Source organism: Anas acuta, chromosome 1, assembly GCF_963932015.1.
Source record: "Anas acuta chromosome 1, bAnaAcu1.1, whole genome shotgun sequence".
Taxonomy (NCBI): domain Eukaryota; kingdom Metazoa; phylum Chordata; class Aves; order Anseriformes; family Anatidae; genus Anas; species Anas acuta.
Window position 1 is genome coordinate 14,610,737 of NC_088979.1, and position 17,205 is coordinate 14,627,941.

General features: G+C 37.8%; 1 protein-coding gene across 8 annotated transcripts in view; it reads left to right on the forward strand.

Annotated features, from left to right (window-relative positions):
* The window catches only part of YAP1 (Yes1 associated transcriptional regulator), an 88,602-nt gene that overhangs the window by 36,058 nt on the left and 35,339 nt on the right, over positions 1-17,205 (forward strand). For all 8 annotated transcript variants that reach the window (XM_068670118.1, XM_068670128.1, XM_068670135.1 and 5 more), the window contains exon 3: positions 12,145-12,260. In XM_068670118.1, the coding sequence (XP_068526219.1) occupies positions 12,145-12,260 (116 nt within the window). The remainder of the gene's footprint in view (positions 1-12,144; positions 12,261-17,205) is intronic.

Here is a 17,205-nt window from a genome sequence, read left to right on the forward strand (position 1 = left end):
GAACAAGTCAAATCCAAGCAAATAGGCAAGGCAGAACTTCAGCATACGAGATTGTTGCAGTTACATCTTTGCTTTATGTGAGGGACTTAAAAATACAGAACTGTGGCCACCTGGTTGGTAAGCCCAGATCAAAAGTAGCCCTGAAAAGTGAGGACACTTTAGGCTACAGAAAGTCAATCTTTTAGTAGAGATTAAAGGCTCTCAGTTTGTCCAAGAATTCGGAGTGGAGCCCTGGAAGAAGGGTCCTGCACTGACAAGCGAATTTCTGAAGCAGTTGGTGAATTTTGCAGGCAAAGAAAGGAAAAGCTGGAAGCTGATAATGTTGGCTTTTGGAACTGAAAGGGAGTGGAGGAAAGGGATGGGTCACAGGGAAGTGCTGACTAATGGTCAGCAAACACTCAAAGGGAGTTCTTGTGTTTAAAAGCTGGCCTCACTTCCTAAAAGGAAAATAAAACCCAAACTGTTCAAGCATGAAATTTGGCCTGTGGAAGTCTGAGCTGGACTGCTAGAAGCTGGGGAGAGGCTACGCTGGAAGGAGGGCTTGATTAGGATAACGCTTTTAGCCATTAAACTTCTGGTGTGACCTGGGTTCTTGTCTCTCTTTTTGGGTAGGGTCTATTTTATTAGAGAAACCTCATCTTTATCGGTGTTACTATCTTTATTATACTGGAGAAGTCTGTAACTAGTAAGCCGGAGTTTAAATGGTAAACATACATTTTTTTAATAAGTAAATTAAAAAACAAACAAACAAAAAACAGATATTACATTTTTCCCCCTTATTCCTATGCCTCCCCTCCCGCCCTCTGTAATGGCTGAACGCTGATTGTGGTAAGTGGTGGATGAAGACTGAAGGAATTCCAAACCTGGAATTAATTGATACTAAGTTAAGGTGATAATATTCATTAATTAGGATTTATTTGTTACTTCAACTCTACTGGAAATCCCATGCTGAAATTTAGTGAAAGTTGGAGATCCAGTATATTTGCTTAGTGGTCTGTTTTGTGCCTAAGGATAGGGTTGAACCGTTCCTAAATAAGTACTTCACTGTACGTATTGATAAGACACGTTAGTTACTGTTCCTGGTAAAGATAAAAATGTTACATATCCCTTGTACTTTAAGAATCATTAGTAATTTAACTGATGTGATTTTAACTAAACTGCACATCACAATTTATAATTTTTATTTTTCATTCCCTGTACACCAAAAGATATGCAGAAAGCAAGTCAAATTACTGCAAATCAAATGTATAAGAGCTGAGGTATTGGTATCACAATGTTGATTTCATGGAATAAAGTAAAACTTAAGAACTCTTTAAAAGACTGTTCTTAGAAGTTGCATGGGTCTTTACTTTTTGCTTCTAGAGAGAAAGTAGGGTTTGTTTTGCTGTTGGTGATTTCACTGTCTTAAGTTTCTCTGTTGCTTCCACATGTCTAATAATATAAAGATTTCTATTGCTGTTTCAAATGGAAATTTTCCATTTGATGTTTTTTGAATGTTTGCAATGAAATTTGAGTTCAAAATCAGTTTTACCTTGCATTATTGATTTAACACCATGGGCTTCTAAAATACTTCTTTAGCTGATGCTCTTTGAACTCTGTGGTGGAAGGACTGTAGATCCTGGAACTTGAAAGTCCTCAGATTTAAAACCATTTTTAGCTCAGTATTAAAATAAATGTAGTAGTTCTAATATTTATGTATACAGTATACTTAGTTATTTTAGCTATCATTTTAAACTGTTTACGCTAAGTTGTGTAATTTCTTCCTACACTTTTGCTCTGTATCATCTTTTCCGGCTCAGGTTAAATGGGTAAATAAAAACAACTTCTCAGAGCACAGCCTTTAGACAATATGTCATATCTGGGTGCAGAGAAATCTGTTGCTTCTGGTGCTTTGCAACTTGGGAAATCAGTTTGCAGGGGGGTTGAAGCATGGTGATGGAAAGGGAATAATCTGCTGGTGAAAAATACAAAGTACTGTATTGCCTACAGCTGGCTGAGCAGATAGCTCACAGGTACCAGCTCAGGCAGCATCATGCCTGGAAGATTTTCTTCTTTGTTTTACGTGGCAATCTTTAAAGTCTTCAGGGACGTGAATAATTGCCTCCAACCTCAGTGGCACGTAGTGTCTGAACTGGAAGTGGAACAAGCTCTGCCTGAGACGTGATCGTAAGGAGGAGTCAGAAAGGGAAGGAAAAATCCAGTAACACAGGAAGTGGAAGTGGAAAGGGGGGGTGAAAGAATACTGAATAAGAAGGAAAAACTAAACATTAACAGCGTGAGATGGGTACAGTAGCCAAAACACTGAATTATGGAGAAAGGAAATAAAGGAGTTGTGGTGTGGGGGTTGTTTTTTATTTATTTATTTTTTTAGTCTCAAATGAGGAAAAGTAACCTATAAGGCTGTCTATATGACTAAAGCTGGGAACATCTAAACAGGTGATTGACTTAAGGTGTGAAGTGCTTGTTCTGAAGCATGTATTTAAAAGTAGTTGATGATATTAATTTGGCAAGAAAAACAGTTCCATTTGTTTTTTCAGCAAAATGCTGTGCATTTGTTTCCAGTAGGCCCTACCTAATGGTTTTGTAGCCAGCCCATCCTGTCAGGGCCATCTGGGAGCGATCATTGTCTGAACACTCAAGCAACCAGTCTGAACTGCCCTCTGAGACTTCCTACTTAGAGCAATAAGGAAACAAGCTAAAGAATCTTTTTATCTTCATATTTTGTTTTCCTTGGTGGTGGCTAGCCTAAGGGTTATTCAGCAGGATTGCAAGGAACCCCCTTTAGATCCTCAGGCAGCTGGCTGTAGCAGCTTTTATTGCAGCGTGCTTAGGCAAGCCTCTCTGACTTGCAACCTTCAGGCAACCAAAAACAGGTATATGGAAGGGGGCATAAAACTGGCTCCTGCGCATGCAGAGATGCATTTGATTTCCCTCTTGCTTTTTGTCTCCTTTATGAGCTGACTGGGGAGAGAGACATGAGATAGAATCTCAGAGATAAAAGGACAGGAAAGTGATAAGGGATTCTATGGCACATGGCTCCTCAAAATGGTCTGCCCTTCCCCTAATAACGTGAAAGTTAGTGTTTCTGTAATCTCCTCTTTATTGTTACAGAAAACAAAACGGTTGCATCTGGAGAAGGTCTTCTCTGTGCTTGCTAAGTAGGGGCGTAGGAGGGCATCCGTAAAGTTAAAAGAACCCATTAACTTGGAATAGCGGTGGAGACAGCTCTTCCTTTAGGTTTGCCCTCAGTGGTATCGCAATCTCTCTCATTTAAAGTTAAGAAACATGAATTTTGAGCATGTTGAGTGGCTCAGCCATAGGGAAACAAACTTCTTAACTTTGGGGGCTGGGTGGAGAGAAGGGGGAGGTTTCCTTTAAATATAGTCTTCTGTGGGACTGTGAGAGGGCAAGTTTAAATAAAATCAAATAAATCTGATGATACCAACTGTGATACCAGCATTTGGTCCTCTACAGAATTTGGAAAATGACTGAGTTGATACAAAGAAAGTAAAAGCCAGGTCTTTTCTTTTTAATCTCTGCAATACTACCGATTCTTACAGTTTTCAAAGTAATGGGAAGAGCCCTGGAAATTGAAGTGTCCTCATTTCTTTCATCTCAAACTTGGAAAAGAATATCATTTCATTTGGAAGATCCAAAGAGAAATCCAAGAATCATGTTTTTCATAAGCCATTTAAATGTTTTTAAGTTTTAAGTGTTGTGGTACTAACTCCTGGGTTTCTTTTTTGTACATGAGGTCCTTGAGTGCAGAGTAGGAAGAGGGACAGGAGGAAAAAAGAACAAATCCAGAGATCAGCATATCATGACTTCCATTTTTACTTGACAAATGGCAGTTGTTTTACAAGCACATTATAATAAAAGTGAGTCTACCTTTAGCAAAGCTTTGCTCCTGTTGTGCCTTCATCTCGTGTTAGTCATGCCCGTATGGTTAGACTGCCTACTGCCCCTGTCCATTTTAGGATTATATGCTCCCCTGAAGTTCAGGGAGAGCCTTCCTGAAAGTGCCTTCCTAAGAAGGGCTGTGCTTGTCTGCCACCCCCAAAAAGTGATTAGACAAATCAGAGCAGTGAGCCTAATACTCAATCCCCAGTGTATCTGCATTATGTGCTGTCTGCATACAGGCTGGTGCTAATAGAAGCTGCCTTTGAATACTCTGTTTTAAACACAGCATTTTGTGTATCTTTTAAAAACTCTTATTCCATAACTCATATTCCATGTACCAATGTCTGTGGCTTTATGGGACATGTTTGCAGGAATTTGCTGGTTCTTAGCATCTTGCAGGCTGGATCTACTTCAGGAACAAATTCCAGAGGGGGGTCTGTTGGAGAATGTGCCTCACTCCTAGTGAGTTTGTGCAAAATGTATTTCTGTACTAATTTGGCTTTTGTCAGCACCATTGAAGTCATTTAGGTGCTCCTTACTGCATTGCTCTAGTTCAGCTTTAGATCATTCATGTGTGGAATGAATTTCTGCTGCCTAGGACTGTACTTAATGAAGCATCGTGTGTATCTGGCCCAGGTCTGACACTCTAGGTTTTACACTCTAAGGGGACACGGCTCTGACGGGCTCTTCCCACCTGGTAATGTAGCTGTCAACAGCAATGTTGTGCCCATCATTCTTCTAATACACTTTGCTTATGTTCTTTCTCAAAGTTAATGAAATTGCAGCTGTGGCACAACATAATTGCACACTTACCAGTTGCATGTTGATTTGGGGATGTGCTTTTGCAAGCTGTAAGTAGGATAGAGCTGTGTGTATCATCCTATCACCAGCGTGCTCTGTCATCGTATGCTGGTGGTGTGGTTTGGTGAGGACATCAGCAGCAGTGTCAATCAAGTAGTCCAACACAAGCTTTGCCTGGTTAACATACAGATCTGATGAGGGGAAAAAAAAACAAAAAAACATGTTATGTATTGCTACAATATTCAGAAACTTTGTTCCTATTTCTGTGAAGCAGTTGGGCCATGCCCACCTTGAGATGGATCATGGTAGGAATTTTAGTTCCTTTCTGCAATTTCTAGGAGGAAGTCAGATTAAGAGGCTGTCAGTTTTACTGCTGTGTACCCGATCTTAATCTGTAATAATCCTGGAGCCTAGGGAAATTTTGCAAGATAATGGGAGAGGACAAGTGGAAGCTATGCTTTTCCAGCAATAGGTGGAGTATCATCTCTCTGCAGATGCTATTTCCATTGCTGTGAACAACACTTTTTCCTTCTGTTGATTTTATTTAAATAATAAAAAAATACATTTTTTATTATTCAGAAAGAGAAATGTAAGGTTCTTAAAGGATCTTTGGTCATTTTGAGCGTATCTTCTTGTATAACTCTGGTTTGAATTTAGGAAAGTGTTTATGGAGTATTGGATTGAGATAGAGATCATTGCTAACAACAGAGCTCATTTACCCTTCAGCCTTTTCTTCTTACTGTTGCTGCTTGGCATTGAAATTTGTGTCATCCCAGTGTTTTAATGCAGGTAAGGTGTAAATCTGTAACGCTGTTACACTGTTGGCAAAGAACTGTCCTTTGCTCTTAAGTTAGCAACCCCTAATTAAAAATGGCCCATAGAGCTGAAGACTTGATTTCACATTTCAATCCTTCCATTTTGGAAGTACCGTTAATAGGGTAGAAAAAAGGATGGACAAAGTAAGTCATAGCTTCCACCCCCAGGAAAAGCTGAATCCACTCCGTTCTGTGTAATAATGTCCTGAGCATCGTATCAGTCATAACGCAGAAATCTCTACGTCCTATTTTCCAGTTTTCAAGAGTAGTAATAAAAGCAGTTCAGACTGAGACTGTTTTTACTCTAAACTTTTTCTTTTATCCCATTTTTAAGTTGAACCTTAGAAAATGGATGGGCTAGGGGACCCAACAGATACAGTGTCAGATTTTGGCCTTTTAGCTGTTACCACCCTTCTTAGACATTTGTATTCACCTCTGCTCTTGAATTAGTAGATCCTGTCACTTTCACAACTGTTCTACAGTCATACTGCCACATTTTTCATGCTCCTGTAGAGGTTAGGCCTCTGCGAAAGTGGATATTCTGGTTTCCTCTCTGCCTGCTAGCTCTATTTACAGGTTGGTTATCTTGCAGGTAACCCAAACTGCTTAGACACAGGCCAAGTTTGTATAAGATTTGGCACAGGGTTTAGTTTGAAATTAATTTTTGTGTGTGAGAGGCAGTTTATGGCGGTTCCAAGAGCAGAAATGCTCGGTAAGTTTCTCCTGGTGCCAGCAGAAGAACCAGCTTTCAGTATATACATCCTGTCCGGATGTACTGAAATACACGGGTGAGAGCTCTAAAAACCTTTCACATCGTTACACATTAGTTAGCCTGAGGAAACCAGGTGGTTAAGAAGACAAGGGGAAAAATCTGGAAGAACAGAACTTGTGGCTCAGTCATTTAGGATAAAACAGAATCAGAGGTGAGGTGTTTGCTGATGTGTTCACATTTGGGGTATAATGAAAAGCTGAAGTTTCACACCAACTTTAGAAAATACTTAATCTTTGCTTTGTGCCACTTACTCATGTTACACAGACTGTCTTATTCATCCCCAAATATATAAAAAGTGCATGAGGCCTGGTCACCAGTTTTGGTAGGTCTGTCACAATGCGGTCAGTGGTACGTGCTTGTGTTCTTACTTTGTTTCCAATAAAACAGGACTTCCAGTGAATTCTTAAAATAGTCCTGGAAATCTCAACACCAAAATCCAAGTTAGTCATTGTGACTTCACTAGACGGTGGAAATAATTTTCTCATGCAGGCATAAAATATAAGACTTGTCTACCTAGTAAAACATAGAAGCATGACTGTATCGACAGATACTAAGCTAGTTCTTTAGGCATGCTTTCGTATTGAACAACAGCTTGCCTTTCTGAACGTTTGTGCCTATTTATTTTTCTTGGAATGTTCTTTAATGAAGTCATGTCCAAACTGCAAAGAGAAGTGATGGGTTGTTTATTCTGTCTTGTGTACGTCCTTTCATGTGTAGATCAGGCCTTTTCAGTGTTTGCTATTGCAGAAATTTTATATATTATGTTCATCTGGTACCTAAGATTAAAACATCTTTTCTTCCTAATGGCACATTTTTTTTTTTATTTTTTTTTTTTTACACATTTTAGGGTAATGATTTGGCAATTTCTGACTTGCTCACATTAATAATATCTTTTCTGAGAGGAACCATTCTTGTAAAATGAAAATTCTCACTGCAGATGACATAGAGGTGCACACTATATATAAGGAATATTTATGCCGATTTGGGGACAAAAAGAGGAAGAAATAATCATGATTTTGTAATGACTGAGAATTCTGTTAAATGAACAAAGTCCTCAACATGCTTTGGGAAGTGTGTGTTGAGCAACAGGGCTGCAGTTGCAGTACTCCTCCAGAATACCAAAACTGAAGGCCTTTTAGGTAATATTTATCGCTGGTGACTGTGGTTGCATATAACTCCAGGACTGCAGTGGGTATGCAACTCCTAAGGAATGAAACTTTTACTGGAGGATTTAAGTACATTTTGAGTGTCTTTTTTGTGTTAGCTCACTTCTGACTTGGCTTCCAGTAATACCATTCACTTCTCTTCAGTGGAGCTACTACAACAGTACAAAGGTGAAGGTGTATCATGCTACTGCAGGGGCAGATCAGTTCTCCATTTTTAGGAATGGCTGTATTTTATTAGTCTTTCAGCACCTAAGGGTGATTTTAAGTAGGAAGTAACAGATGTGGTGGTGTGTGTTTGTTTGTTTCTTTTTTTTTAAATTCAGTTAAGAATTGAATACCACAAATCTGGCATGTGATAGTGTTTAATGCCAAAAAGATTTCTTTCACATAAGAACTACAGCTCTTGCTAACTGCAGAAATGCGCTTAGCATGAAAAAAACAAACAAACAAAGCACATTTTATTAAAAGTTATAATACATATATAGGGGGGAACAGCTTGATTGTCTTCATAATGCATAGCGCTTAAAGTGCTTTTTGGTTGAGGTTGTTTCTTAGAACAATCACTCTTCTTGATACCAGAATTGATACATGTTTGCTAGCAAATATTTAACATATTCTGGGTGTTTTGGTTTTGTGCACACAGTGCAGAGCTGTGATTCTACCTCATGAGTAGGTTTAATTTTAATCTTACAGTACTGTACTAGGTATAAGGACTGATTTGATACGTCACTTTTTTAATGAGGTTGACAGTAGTACTTTATCAAAATGTGGCTCAGATCACCTTTACTAAGTGTAAGGGTTGGGGCAGTTGGCAGCTAATGGAGCTGCTATGGAAAAATTCTGTTCAGTGCAGGGAAAGATGATGTGGGGTTGGTGCCAGTGTTCTTGTTTTAGACCTTCCCTGTGCTGCTACTCAAAACAGGGGTAAACATCTCTACCTGCAGAGAGTGTCCTGCTTCCATACTTACACTGATAATGAGGAATGCATGATGTTTATAGTAAGTTACCGTGGCACACATACTGCAGATATTTAACAAAATTAAAGCCTGTTGTTGTTACTGTAGTACTGGGATTTACTTAAACCTTTCATCCTCAGAAATGGGTGCCTGCCTGCTCTGCATTCCTCTGTTTGATTAGCATGATTTGGAAGCTGGGGGAAAGAATTAATGCGTTGTGATGCTTGGGGTGTTTTTTTTATATGTAGCATCCAAAAACTCAGGATACGGCACAGAGAGGTGAGGTATGTGTGTGGACTATGGTTTGAGGAAAAATGGAGAATTTTTGAGTGAAGGTGTTGGGAAAATGTATATGTAGGCCAGGAAACAGAAAGCTGAGTGGGATGGGACAAAGTTTGCCTTATTGAACCAGCCTTGTGATTTGTATGACTCGAACATAATCAGCTTGATTGCTTTGAGGCTTTTCTTTTGTGGCTCTTTGTTCTAAGAATCCTGGCTGGAGCTGTGCTGGTAAAGTAAGGAACATGCTGACTTCCCTCAAGTGATATTCAGCTGGGGAAAAGTCGGAAGCTGCTGCTGTCTAAAATAGCTAACCACGTTAACAAGCCCATCTGAACATTAACTGTACTTTGCATGGTATACTTGCGCAGTTTTGAGGATCTGATAATGCTGCCTTTGTGCTCAAAATTGGCAGTGGTTCTGAGATGGCTTCTTCCACAGTCCCTTCATCTGTCCCGTGCTCAGATATGTTTGGAAAAGTTTGGTGAATATCGTTTCTGTGTGTCCCTACAGGTAACTATAAAATGGTTCTGTAATGCAGTGAGGCAACATTTTTCCCTCTGTTTTGTGCTCTGCATTCAAATAGGGTATAAAAACAAAGGCCATAAAATATGTACCCTAGGTATACGTTTTATAACTGTGTAGTTTTGCAAGTATTTTTATAGGAGTTAAATGGAAATAAAAAATGTGCAATCATGGGCGCAGTGGTGTTTTCCCAGTTTCCTCTGTTCCCAGAACCGAACTGAGCAAATATAACAAATTAGAAATAGAGGGGAGGAGTGGCACATGCTGGTACTGTAACTTAAACACAGTCTGTGAAGCATTACTGTGCAGTGTTTTTACATCTGTATTATCTTTTCCTGCTTTCATTGCTTTGCAAAACTGACCGGCAGAAAAATGAAATTTTTTTTGGAAAAAAAGTTTTATGTACATTCCAGTATATATATGGCAGTCTTTACTATGTTTTTCCCTGTTCTATAAATAAACAGGCTAAAAAGGAAATAAAGAAGCCTCGCTGCATGTGGCATGTTTCTCGGTTAAGCTGCATGTTGAAAAATGTATGTGAGCAAAGACATAGTATGCTTAATAGTACCTGCATTAAATGAGCTGTATCATGGAAAGTAACACCATGGCAGTGATACCATTTTAATTAAACCTTTAGTAACAGGGGGGCTTCCTGTCCACAAGGGAAAGCTGGCATTACTTGCCACGCGTAGACAAAGTAAGGCTTTGTTTACCCTTAGATTTTTGTAAAATAATATTCCTGCCTGTTTTGTGATCATACTAGAATATGGCTTTAAATTCTTGGCCTGAAATCATGTGTGTTTAGAGAGGGTAAAATACAAGGGAGAAGATACTTAGCTTAAAATAAAATTTGTTTTTGAAAATCACTTTGTGATACCTTCTACTTTCTAATAATTGTTAAAGGGACTTCATGTTACAATATGATAAATAATTGTATACCAGTAATTATTTTGGTGACTAATGACCCATTTTATGATCCTCTGAAGTTGTAGTTATTAATTTTCACTTGTTTGAGATCATTAGGTATTAACAGAATTTAGTATTCCAGGAAAAAAAAATATATTTTTGAACACAAACGGACATGTTAAAAACACTAATTCAGCAGAATGTGGTTTCATTAATTGAAGTCAAGGGTTTCAGTAGTAAGTTCCTAGACACAGTAACTGGTTGCTTGGGGCGGAGAGATGTTCTGTTTTGTTAAGCCAGTTTGACCCAGGAGGAGATCTTAATTTATGACCAGTGCTCTGGGGTGCTGTGGCCATGCAAATACATCAAGTTTGAGATTCAACTCCTCTGATGTCAGTGGATCTGACCTAATTACCTTAGGTTCCTTTCTCAATGCAGAAAATAGGCCTGATTCACCTTCAGTACATTCCTTAAATTTATCAAATGAACATCCTAACAGTGCTCTTCTAGGTTCCTTCCTATTTAGTAGGGAGCGGGGTGACAAGGTCAGATGTACACAAAGATGTAGATGTTGAGGTGACCAAGTCTGAATTATCTGTCCCTGTAAAATAATACAGTACCACCTCCTAAGCTTAGGTATGCCTTAAAGTAGCATTAATTATGCAGTAAATCTTCCCAATTCACAACTGTGATTTAATCCCGATGTAAAGATGTAAAATGTGTAGCCTGACTAGTAGTTCTGTACAAATACGTACTGATCCACAAAGGATATGTACAAAACCATGCAAAACATGGGTACAAACACAAATACAAATTGGAGTACCTAGTTTTGAATTTAGCTCACCACTGGACTCTACATTGCAACTTTAAATGTAGCATTTTTTGTTGGAGGAAGTGAAAATGCGCATTCCATATAATCCAAAAAGAGAGAACTTTGGTTACTGTAAGGAAAGAATGGCACCAAGTTAGCGATGTCTTGGATTCTAATGGATGTAGGGCTACTTGGATATGAGTTTGAATTGATACCAATTTGAAATGAATTGATAACAAGCCTTGCTGTCAAAGCTTAGCATGCATTAGTTTTATTTTTGTTCCACATGTACTTTTCAGAGCAATCTCAATTAATGGCATCAAGATACTGTGATGCTTGTTTGTGAATAGCCTGCATTTGTTATTCATTAGATTAGCAAAGCATGCTAATCACATACTCAAAAGGTGAAGTAATCATTCATTACACTTTGTGTTTTCATTGACTTAAATAGTTTTGTGAATGACAGTGGTGAATGTATTTTCCAGGGCTTTTTTTCTTTTCAAAACAGATAAATCAAAGCTCCCAAAGTGTTGTAATTAGGTTCTAGAGAGGACTAAGTTGAGTTCCTGGGCAATCCAGCTGTCCTCATCTTTTCACATGAAGTTGAAAGGCTACTGAACATCACTTTTTTTTTTTTAATTACTGCTCTAGTGTGACTGAACATCTCTGTGGTAACTTAAGTAACCAGCCCTCGGTGGGGAGGGGAGTAGGCCTCAAATAATCTGAGGATGCGGTCTACGCACAGAAAGTTTGGGAAGACTGATGATTACTCACCAGCCAGTTCATTACAGCTCCCCAGGCACTGGATGTGAACTCATCACGCCAAGTTACTCGACTGTGCTTGAGATTCCAGGCATAACTGGCTCGGTTTGAAAGACTGAAGTCGTGTTTAAAAATGACAAGTAACTAAACAAGAAAGGGAGATAATGTTTAGCTCATGGATATGTTATGGTACAATAATCTAGGTTCCAGTATTCGTCTTGAGCCACATCTGACCATTGCTGCAGCTCTAATCGCTACAGCTCTTTGCTGGGAAAGTGATGGTGACCAGAGTAAAGGGTTTGAGAGTTCTTTGGCGAGAATCCAAAAGTTCTTGTTTGGTTTTGAATGTGGCTGCTGTTGGCAGCCTTAACCTTTTGTTGCTAAACTTTATGAGCTAGCAGGTCATTATTGTGAATGTCTGACTGTCCTAACTCTGGCTTTGTTTCCTCAGTCATATTGATCAAACAACAACATGGCAAGATCCGAGGAAGGCCATGCTTTCCCAGATGAATGTCACAGCTCCCACCAGTCCTCCCGTGCAACAGAACTTAATGAACTCAGCATCAGGTAAGCAAAATCTGTGTTTTGTGGAGAAGGTCATACAAATGAAGATACTGGTAGCTATTTTAATCCTCAGGGTTGTTGTAGGGGTGTTGAAATCTCACAGTTGTCTGTTTAGTTTGAAATGTTAAACAAAAAACCTGATGCATCAAACGAGAGGCTGATACTTGAGGTAAGAGAACACGTAACGTTTGTCAGCAAAAAGTATACTGTAGTTTCTAGGTCTGCATAAAAAGTATGCTTCAAATGTTTTTAAAGAAAGTGAATTCCTGCATTTGTTTCTTCTGAATGAAATGTTGTTATATAAGTGTAATTTTACATTAAAGTTAGTGCTTCTGCAATATTTTTCTGCCTCCCCTTGCTCACTTACTATACTTGGTGTCCTCCTGTATATTTATATTTCTCGCATTTGTAATAGACAACACACTTTTTTGTCTTTACTAAACAAAGCAAACACCTGGAAATTCTGAAGCAGAGACCTTTTGGTTTTCTTCTCCAATCATTTTCAAAATCCTGTATTGTGATTGTTCCTCTAGCTGAGGAAATAGGATATCTTTTCCTGGAATTAGAATTGTTTTTCAGCTAGCTTAGGGGAGGCTGTTATTAGACACAGTAATAAAGTGTGTTTGTTCTTACTCTAAAATCTGCTACATGTTTTCATAGCTCTATTGTCCTGATGATGCAGAGAGCAAGCAGGTAAATTTGGCCCCATGCTAGTTTTGCTGCTGCACTCTTCTCTATGCTTTGTCACCGTCTGTCTCTGGGGTTCACATTTTATTTATTTTTTGTCTGATTTCATTTTGTGTATGTCTGTTGTTCCTGTATTTCACAAAGGTTGGTCTTTGGTGCTGCTTTTTGTTGTCCATTTAGACAGCTTTGTTTCTTGCTGCAATTCATACGCTGCAGACAATACTGAAAGATTAACAGACATGACCAAACTGTGCTGTTCATGGCTGAGTATTAGAGGGTAAGCTGATCAAAAGTTTTGCTGGCTAGGCCAGGAGGTTGGATTATCCTGAAACAAATGAAAGAGGCCTGTTCAAGTTCAGGAAGTCATGATTCAGAGCAATTAAGCTCTCAGTCTCTAATGTGAAAATACAATCTGTGATTATTTTTTTCTGTAAATATATCCCAGGAAACTACAGCAATAGAGATGATGTGTTTTAGTAGGGCTCTTTCTAAAGAACAGGGAATAGGAGAAAGAAAACAACTTCTCTGTCTGTTCTTTTCTTTGGTTTATCTTCTTGTTTATACTAAAACTAGCTGCTGACTGTTTGAATGCTGACACATTCTGTGTTTTAAGATAACTCCTCAAACCTTCCATTGCATCATAGAATTAACAGGAAAAAGTGGTGATAGTGAAGTAGGACACATTTTGTACGCTTATTAAAATAAGTATAAAATACTTAGAAAAAATAAAGAAAATGATTAGTTGTTAGGGGTAAAAATCTAAAAGAATAGCAATTCTCAAGGATTATTTCGAAAAGAAAATGAAGAAATTAAATGTAATCACAAAAGTGCGAGCAAGTAATCTTGCATAGATCTTGCTGCTCATGTGGTAAAGAAGAAATGAAAATTTGTTGTGGGTTATCTTGTGGCCTGAGAAGGATTTTATTTGAATACAAATTTATTGAGCATTCCTTTTTTTATGTCATAAATGATACTGTATTGAATACAAACTGAAATCTTGTAAAGGGTTTTTCCCCAGTGCTTTGACCATGTGCATGAAGAAACCAAAACTTCTCTGTATATTGATAATTACATGTTTAAATGGTGCCTTTTTTTTTTTTTACACTTAAATCACTTGTAGTAATATGGCTTAGAACTGACTCTTTGGGTGCATCCCTTTAACTTGATTGTGTTTAACAAAAAGCTATTTTGAATTAAATAATATTGAATCTATATTTTTTGTGTAATTCTATTTCTTATACTTGATTTGGTAAATCTTCATGTACTAACTTAAAATTTTAACTGTGTAATTGTTTTTACTAAAGCTTTTTATATGTGGGTTTGTTATTTTCTTCTACTGAATTTATGGTAATTTGTACTTCCTTGGTGGCTCATAAAGAATGAGAGAAATGGAAAAACCAAGTAACTATCCCCTCAGCACAGTGGAATTTAAATTTGAGTGCTAGCATCGTATAGATAGGACTGCTTAATGTTCTAATTTGGAAATTCATCCTCAAGAACTGGGAAATAAAGTTGAGACCTTCAAGTCAAATTTTTTCCTGTTATGAAATACTGCTGGCAGTGAAACATGCGCTAGTGCTTTGAGAGCCTTTCAGGAAAGATGGTAGGAAAATCCAAGTAAGCACTGTGACAGCTGGGGGTCAGTGACCAGCAAAAAAAAAATAAAAAAAAAATTGTCTAAAATGCCACAAGAGGAAGTTTTTCTTTCTATACAGTTCATCCTTGTATAGCACCAATTAATTGTAGCCCTTAATCAGAAGTTACTGATCGACTTTTAGTGTATGTAATTGCAGACTGCCATAGGAGCTTGCGAGTAAAGTTGCTGTGGTAAAATACAAAAGCAAAGATTTTTAGGGGCTGCCTTAAGAACCATTAGAGACTTAAATTAGGTAGAGTTAAGAACAGAAAAACAAACCGAAGAGGGAGGGATACACAGGCCTTGGAAAGCTGCTGCATATTGAAGATAAACCTGTTGTCTTTTCTGGATAAGCAGTATAAATGGAGCTCAGGGGAAGTCGGAAGACAGCAAAACGAAAAGATTAGTGGAAAGGATGAAGGCAAGTCAAAAAAGTAATTGGAATCAAGATTGGCGTTGGGAGGATGTAGTTGGAGATTTTAAGGTTGTTTTTCTTGAGAAATCCCATCTCTTGAGGCAGAGACTGTGAGAGAGCAGCCAGGTATCTTGCTGCAAGTTATGTTTCTTTAAGGAAATTAAAGTCATCTGAATGAGCTTCATCTATTCCTAGATAGGAATGTGAATGAAGTGCTATATGAATGATATATATATATATATATATATATATATATATATATATAATATGTAAGCATATATTATTTACAGGAGGGTGTCAGTATGTGAAAGGGAGGATGGTTTTGGTTTGGTTCTTTGATGCGTTTTTGTCCCAGTTCTGCTGTACTTGGCTTACTCAACTAAATCACGTAATCAGCTAAAACATTTTGTGCCACATGTATGTGGAGAAGCATGGTGTGTTTTTAGATGCCATTTGTTGTTTAATCTTCTACTAAATATGATTGCATTTTTGTAGCAATAATGGAAAGAAACATGCCTATTAATTTTAAATATGCAATGTATATAAAAATTAGCTTTAACTATTCTGATTTTTGGTGCATTTCTAACATTTTTTTTCCCTAAAGGTGCTGCAGGAAAACATATGTTGTTCTCTCTTTATTTTTAATCTTAAGAACATATGTAGTAATAAAATTATAGTTATTCTGAGGACCTGTCCTGTACAGTTCCTACTGAAGTAATGAAACATGAAACAAAGAAATGAAACAATGCCTTTTTGTTATATAATTACCAGTTGAGATAATATAGATGGGATAAGTAAATGTGTATTTATATACTTCCCTTCTTCAGATAATTTTATTTCCTGAGTCATGCTTAACACAGCACTGCTTACTTCAGCCTCTTCTGCTTGCACATAGACATTAGATCATTGGCTTTGGAGCAGATTCCCTGTCTTTGTCGTCTTTCATCTTTCCCTTGCATTGCAGTTTGGAATTGGGCTTCCTGGTGAAAATTTGTAGCCATAGTGTTATTGCATTGCCCCTTCAGGTAAGGTTTTGGTGTCATGTTAAAGATCAGTAGGAAAATAGACTAATTCGTAACTTAAGGTGTGGGTTTTTTCTTCCTTTGTGGGAGAGGGAGAATTATGCTAATAACTAAAACAAGTTCTTGCTCTTCTCTTAGATCCTTGCTCACTTCAGTTGCAGATTTCCCTTCTGTGTAACCAGTTGTACTACAAATGCTGCTTTGTGCACAGTCAACACCACGTATGCTCTGTTGTGAAACTCAAGTTTCGAAGTATATGCATGACAGTAATGTTCACTCCTTACTGCCTTGCCATTTTATAATAATATCCTTTTGTAAGCTGTGCTCAGTTGATGAGATAAACTTGGACTCCTGGTGAATTCTGTAGATTTCGATATCGTTTTAAAAAGTTTGGGAATCGCAGTGATTTCACAGATTAGGAAAGTCCTTAAAGATCAAAGTATTGGGTGATTCCTGCTGTGAATTAGAGGATTTCATTTCCTTGGTTGTCAGTGCATTTTCTTTAATAGCTAACTACAGATACTCTCTAATATGCATTAGTCTTGTGATTAAAAAAAAAAAAAAGCTTTATTTACATTTTATACTTACACATCAGAAACTGTAGGGACTTGTATTTACTTTTGTATCTCAGTGTAGGTTGAATTTATGTTTTTGCTTTGGTAACTCTGTTGCCTTCTATCTGCCAGCAGTGAGCTCTGCTTTGTGTTCAAGGTTCATTGCATTTCACGGCAAAAATGGTGTACCGAGAAACTAAAAACAAAAAATGAAGACTTGCACTGAATGGAGGCATGCACATGGACTTTTAAAATTGCATGTATTTACGTTAAGTTACAGCAATATATAAATATTTAGTTCTAGAGGTATGCATTATCAGTAGTTCCCTAGATTCCAACTTCCAAAACGTAAGCCATCGTTAGTTAAAGGATAAACAGAAAAAAAATACCAAAAAAAAAATACTTCAGTAAACGGGGAGTTGAACTAGAAGGCTTGTCTCTCACTGTGCAAATAATTTAATAGAAATGGAATTTTGTGGTTGTATTTGATTGACCTAGGAGGCATCAAACAGAGCTAGTAGGAGACCATGCCACAAGGATATTGTTGCTGCTAAATGTTTATGAAAGTTCAGGGGGACAATGGAGAAGTATCTGAAAGACAGATATCTACCTTGGCACCTAGTAAATAGACAGA